At 38.7% G+C, this 6,457-nt stretch overlaps 1 protein-coding gene across 1 annotated transcript; it reads right to left on the reverse strand.

Moving 5' to 3' along the window:
* Window positions 1–1,133: 1,133 nt before the first annotated feature.
* On the reverse strand, window positions 1,134–6,147 carry LOC113508864 (mitochondrial ribosome-associated GTPase 2). Its single transcript, XM_026892018.1, has 7 exons — window positions 5,813–6,147; window positions 5,448–5,574; window positions 4,754–4,881; window positions 3,619–3,721; window positions 3,033–3,116; window positions 2,338–2,424; window positions 1,134–1,547 (listed from the first exon to the last, which is right to left on the reverse strand). The coding sequence occupies exons 1-7, from the start codon at window positions 6,080–6,082 to the stop codon at window positions 1,240–1,242; spliced, it is 1,107 nt and encodes a 368-aa protein (XP_026747819.1). The 5' UTR covers window positions 6,083–6,147; the 3' UTR covers window positions 1,134–1,239.
* Between the last annotated feature and the right edge of the window lie 310 nt (window positions 6,148–6,457).

Raw genomic sequence — 6,457 nt, forward strand, 5'->3', positions numbered from 1 at the left:
TTTTGGCGTTTTATTGCCATTTATGCCTGGATCTTCCAGCTCCACTAAACTGAATAAAATCTTAAGAATAGAAAGCCAGAAAAACTGTATCGTTGATCGGTTCTTCAATAAAACACTCAGGTTCGTTATATCTCACTTTTATTCGGTGCACTAGGTCGAGTGCCTGTGCTCAATTCACTGGATCGACTGTGAGAGATCGTCTCGGTTCGAATCACAATCACATTTTACAATTTTCCTACTTTCTATAATAATTCAATATAATTTAGTCTATTTTTACATCTAATTGAATAAAATCGACAGCGGTCCTTGTTGCCGGTGAAACCCTATGTCTACGATTTGTTGACCGGCAGCGCCACCGGGTGTCGTTAAACTTATTCTATGTTACAAATCACTTTCAAAGACATGATGCAAATTATATACATCCTTGCATCACATGAGATGCAAGTAGCTATACAAACTTCATGCATCGTATGTGATACACTAAACTTAAGGACAAGCCGTCCCTGCATCACGTGTGTGATAACATGCTGAAAATTACTGACATTTTACAGCGACGGAGATTTCTAGTACTACCTTCAATATAAAAATGCGGGACGTCACGTAAAAGTGGCTGTCAACGTGTAACTTAGATAATGTTATAAGAATCTCATGAATGAAATAAATCAGAACAATCAGTATTAGGGCAGTGAGTATTTAATAAAACGATGTTGTGTCATCTATACTTATTTATTCACTAATATTTACACACAATCACAACAACTTAGGGATACGGAGACCTATAAACATATATTTATTCTCAAATATTAAATTCTGACAGAATTTTAACCATATTAACAACTTTTAGAGGTCTTTCAAACCAACCGCAATTGAGTATTTGAATAAAGAAAATCTAATTAGTGCGTCAGATGTCTAAAAATATCGCAAAATTATGTATTTATTTCATGCTGATGTCATGTGACGTCACTTATTATTAAACTTACCACTTCCATACGTTTTACGATCTTTGATACGTTGTCTTTTCGATAATCTACAAAAACAACATACATCAGACTAATTAAATAGATTCTTTAAGTCAAATACCCAAGAAACTGATAACCAGTCTAGGTAACTGGGTTGAGGAGGTCAGATAGGCAGTCGCTCCTTGTAAAACACTAGTACTTAGGTCCGGTTAGACTGGAAGCCGACCCCAACATAGTTGAGAAAAGGCTTGGATAATTGTGGATCTAAAGTAGGAAATAACTAACTATCCTCATCATGATCTCCATCGTACATCTTTCTAACCCTCATTAACAACTCTTGCAGATTCTTCCCAGTCTTAGCTGATATCCCTATGCACTCTATCTTCTGTCGAACTTCCTCAAATGTGCGCCTACCCTCCTCCGTGTCAATTTTATTCAGTACTACACATGATTGTCTTTGACTAAAGTTAGCATTGTATTGTTTTAATTCGTAAGATAAGTTTTTATATTGTTTCATTGGGTCTTGCGTTGAGTCTAGAAGGTAGATTAGACCTTTACATCTTTCAGCGTGCTGTAGAAATTGTATTCCTGAAAGAAAAAGATAAAACGATAAAATGTTATATTTAAGTCATAAATAGTGTTTTTGTTGGAGATCCTTAATATATAAATACGTATTAAACAAGATTTAACACAAATTGTAGTGATACAAAGCAAAATCAAGTCATCCTTACTAATATTAGAAAGGTGAAAGTGTGGATGTTTGTTACTCAATCACGCCAAAACGGCTGAAGAGATTTGGATGAAATTCGGCATGTACATAGCCATTGGATAAGAAGATTGTTGGAATAGTTCCCGAGGGAAAATTGAAAAGGTGTGTAAAAGCTATAAGACACTAAGGGGATGTATTTCCATGGAAACAGGGACCACCGAACGCTGTAAACTGAAGTCCACGCAGACTGAGTCGCGGGCAACAGCTAGTTTATTCACATTAAGCTACTAAGTAGCACTTTTTGACGGTCAGATTACATTGAACACCACCCACACCGCTTCCTAAGTGCTCTTGCTGTGAGAGAAGAAATAGAGCAACAAACTCTCTACACACGCTGTCTTCCCGTTTGCAATATTATTATAGAATACAATAACTAAATAAGTGTGTAGTGTGATAAGGAAAAAAATATTAGAAGCAGCTATGAAATTAAAACGACCGTTTGATTTGCAAGCCAAAGGTTCAAGGTCCCAATTCATGCATTTGGTAAAATCGGTGAAGGAAAATATCGTGAGCAAAACACCAGAGAATATTACAACTTTCAAGAGTGTCTGGAGGCAGGTGAAGAGAGAGATGGAGAGAAAAGAGAGTAAATAAAATGCCCAATATTACCTAAACCGCGGTTTTTGTGCGACCCGGGAATCAAACCGGGGAGGTCCGCAATCGCTACTTGTTCATAGTCATCGTAGAGCACCATACCTATAAACAAAATATATTATTAAAAAGGCTCAATAATAAAATATAAGGGAGTTATAAGAATATAGAGTTTCAAGGGGCGAATAGAAAATAGTATTTTTTAGGGATTGCACGCGTTAGCTTATACACGGTGATTTTTTGAAGAGAAATCTGAAATATACTCTTAAAAATGATAAAATTGCCGCCGCCCGCGCCCCTCACCATTGTTACAAGGCTCGGAGCGCGCTCGCAACAGAGCTGTGTTTCTAAAAAACTACGAATTGCATCATAGTATTCAATAAAAATAGCATTTTTTTTTCAAATCTCATAAATACCTATTTTTTTTATCATGAACGTGTTCTAGTCATTGGATACATGAACTGGGCTGCTTTTGTAAGACGACTAAAAAATCACGGTGCATAAAATTGTTTCAACACAATTATTTTGTGTACAGCTTCAGAATCTCCATATAATCTTTATATTTTGTCTTGTTAAACATACAAAAACTTATATTTACCCCGGTTTACCCTTAGTAACAGCACAGTCATGCACAAGTACAATTAACATTTTCATTAACAAAATAACATACTATGAAGGAACATTGGCCGCAGAATTAAATGTTAATAACTCACCTATATGCGGTCTTAAAGTAGTGAATGGGTACGGCGCTACGGTTGGTCTGGCTCTCGTGAGGGCTCTTAGCAACGTGCTTTTGCCTGTAAGAATAATAATAAATTATTCTCAACAAGGCCTCTACATGTTGGACCTGTGTCCCCGTATATGCCTTTAAAGAGGACCGGGTCTCTTCTCATGAAGTTATCCCATGACAGAAAAGAGATACAAAAAATAATAATAAATAAATAACTCCGTAAGAGTTATTTGAAAAGTCAATGGTTATCAGTATACTGAATTTTGGCCTTTTTTAAAGCACTGTTTTTAATTGCCAAATCAAAATTCGTAGGTTGAAATGCAGGCCGGTTTGGCACGAATTACTAAGTCATTATAATTTGCCTTAAACGGCGAAGGAAATTATAGTGAGGCGCGACACACCTGAGAGTGTTTCACCTATGATTTTTTTTGTACCTCTTTCACGCAAAAACCACTGAACGGATTTACAAACTTGGTACACAGGTAGTTTAGGTATAACCAGGGTATTATAGACCTCATCTCATGGTCCTGAGGATCATTTTCGATTTGTTCCAGTTAAAGATATTATACCTGCGTTAGGGAACCCGATGAGTCCCACATGTGCCATGGACCTGACCTCCAGCGAGTACACTTCGGTCTCACCCACTGCGCCCAACTCTGCTACACTCGGTGCCTGGGAAATATAGAATTTGTAACAAATACTAAAGCTATACAGCTAAGGAGTAGGATGTATCTTCTTGGGCTAATTTTAACGAGAAGGCTGGTATGAGTTTTTTCCCCTTACATACGAATTCCACCCACCCTGGCTCTGACCTATAAGGAGCTTAACTAACAACAATCGTAATATCTTCAGTGATTCGACTCGAGTGAAATTTTCGAGTCATTTTATAATGTCACTCGAGTGGCCCGAGTGACTCGACCTCTAACGTTAATCGAGTCACCTGTGACAATTAATCTGAAGTTATGTGTTTTAGACCTATTTAAGGCAAAGAAAGTAAAACCACACCCATTTTAAACAGAAAGTAGGCAGAACTAGGTTTAACAAAAAAAAAAAAACAGATATTTTAAACAAGCGAGCATGTAGAAACTCGTGACTCGTGTTTACTCGAGTCCGAGTCATCTCGAGTTGCCAATTTTTTCACTCGAGTACGATTATTTTAGGAATCACTCGTAAACAGTGCCGGCGTTAGGGGGGGGGCGTGATGGGGCGATGGCCCAGGGCGACAAATTCTGAGGGGCGCCAAGGTCTGAAGTTGGAGTCTCTTGCCTCTCCTGGCGCAAACCCTCAGAACTGTGCTCTACGCTAGAGGTGCAATACTTCCACCGAACGTAACGCTAAAGGAAAGATGAAATTCTTAATATAATTTTACTTGGGATCAGTAAAAAACTAACACTTGATATTGCTTGCCTCAAGTGGGCGCCACAAGTGGCCCTTACGCCTGCACTGCTCGTAAAAGTGGAATCGAGTCGCATCACTAGCTCCAACGCGCGCTAACGCAGACAGGTGGGCAATCTGCATGTGCAAATTGTGCAAGGGGTGGACGTAACACACGCGATCATGGCGCCAGAGGTTGATGTAACACCGAGAGAATGATCGAACATGTGCTTCGTGTGTCGCACTTTTGTGCGCCGCAGACTTGGTCGCACAAAAAGTCTGTCATGTACGCTGCACCTCAATAACAGCCCAATATATATAGCCCCATACCTGTTCCGTGTCAGTCAGGAAGAAGTGGTTCCCCCTCCCGCCGGCGCCGCCCCGCGCCGCCACGAACATGACGCCCTCCGTGCTCAGGTCGCCCACCACCTCGCCCGCCTCGTTACGTATTATTGTACCTTAGTATAAGGAGACATATTGTTATTGCCACGTTTTTATAAACTCACTTCCTTGTTTGTATGTTGTTCCAGTTGGATTTTTGTAACTCAACTTTGAGGCACTTCTCGATAAGAAACCCGATAACAATGCAATTAACAACTATAAAAACTGTCCAAATTTGATAAAATTTGACATTAAAAAATGTGGGTATTTAGATTCTTTAAACTAATAATTTATTATTATGATTTTTTATCAAGGTTGTAATGTGCCTTATCACAGAATGAGTGTGAGGGAGGGTATCCATTTCAAATTGACTATGGGGATATGACAGTAATAGAAAGGGTATCACAATGATGGTGAGGGCTATCATGGTGATAGAGAGGGGTGCCACAATGTTAGTGGGGATATCACAGTGCTGGTGGGGGTGTATCATGATGATGCTTGGGTATCACGGTGTTGCTGAGGGATATCACGGCAATGGTGAAGAATACAAAGGTCGCAGTAATGGCTATGTGATCAAGTACTGAAATGTGCTTAGCTGTGATAAGAATTTCAAGATTCACTAATTATTATTCATGAAGCTCACCAATAGGCACGGGAACTATAGCATGTTGCGCATTCTTTCCATTGCAGTCTTTGTTGTAGCCTTTCTCTCCGTGCTGTGCTTGTATCACAGTCTTACAGTGGTTCAAACTCTTGCAGGATTGTGTCGCCTTGAAAATTATATTGAAAATATTATCTATATAATTATCTTGATTCATAGAGCTAAATCATTAGCAACAGTCATATATAATATCGGTTAATTTATTTTTCGAGAACATGGTTGATCGTAGACATTAACTATCTCATTTTCGGCCCATAATAAACAAATACTTGTTCTTTTAATGCAATGGAGAACCTCAAAAGACGAATCAAAATAAACACTAAGCATTGTGAAATTTAAAAAAATACCTGAAAAATAACATGGCCGCCGTTCCCGCCATCTCCGCCGTCAGGACCTGCATGGTCTTTGCACCAGACACTTAAAAAAGAAATACATCCGTCGCCGCCCGAGCCCCCGACCGCTCGTACTCTTTGCGAGTCTACGTAATACTGAACGGTGTTCCTCGTAGACTTCGCCTTCAAGCTACGAAGGGGTTTCGGCACGTACTCCGAACTGAAACGTATTATTTGCACTTGTGAAGTCAGTTTTAACGACTTAAATAGATTTATTAGTCGCATCTTTGGTAATTTTTAGGTTATTTTCATGTTGTGATACTATTTTGAGTTTTGACTTTTTGACAGTGACACTATCAAGTTCGGTGTTTTTTATTGTTGATTTAAAGGATTTGGATTTGCAGCTTTTGAGTTTTGATTCTTATTCATTTTGCGCGTAGTGAGTTAATTCAAAATGTATGGTATTCTCAATTTTGGAAACTTTAAACGTCTAAGCTGGCCAGAATGTATGATCGAAAGAACATGCAAATGCTTTACTGCCCACTACTTCGATCTTCCTTTAGGTTCCAATAAGAAACGAAACATTGTGTCATTGACTTCATTAAATATGTCATTTTCAAAAAACATGTTAGCTTAGCAATAGCTAAAAAAATGTGTCGA

Source organism: Trichoplusia ni, chromosome 3 (assembly GCF_003590095.1).
Source record: "Trichoplusia ni isolate ovarian cell line Hi5 chromosome 3, tn1, whole genome shotgun sequence".
NCBI lineage: Eukaryota > Metazoa > Arthropoda > Insecta > Lepidoptera > Noctuidae > Trichoplusia > Trichoplusia ni.

Bases quoted from the DNA above. Each gene is read 5' to 3' on its own strand.
- LOC113508864 (XM_026892018.1), bottom strand. From the start codon at position 6,082: ATGCGACTAATAAATCTATTTAAGTCGTTAAAACTGACTTCACAAGTG. The intron at 5,575-5,812 runs GTATTTTTTTAA...ATAATTTTCAAG, and splicing joins GCGGCCATGTTATTTTTCAG to GCGACACAATCCTGCAAGAG. The intron at 3,117-3,618 runs GTATAATATCTT...TTATTCTTACAG, and splicing joins CATCGGGTTCCCTAACGCAG to GCAAAAGCACGTTGCTAAGA.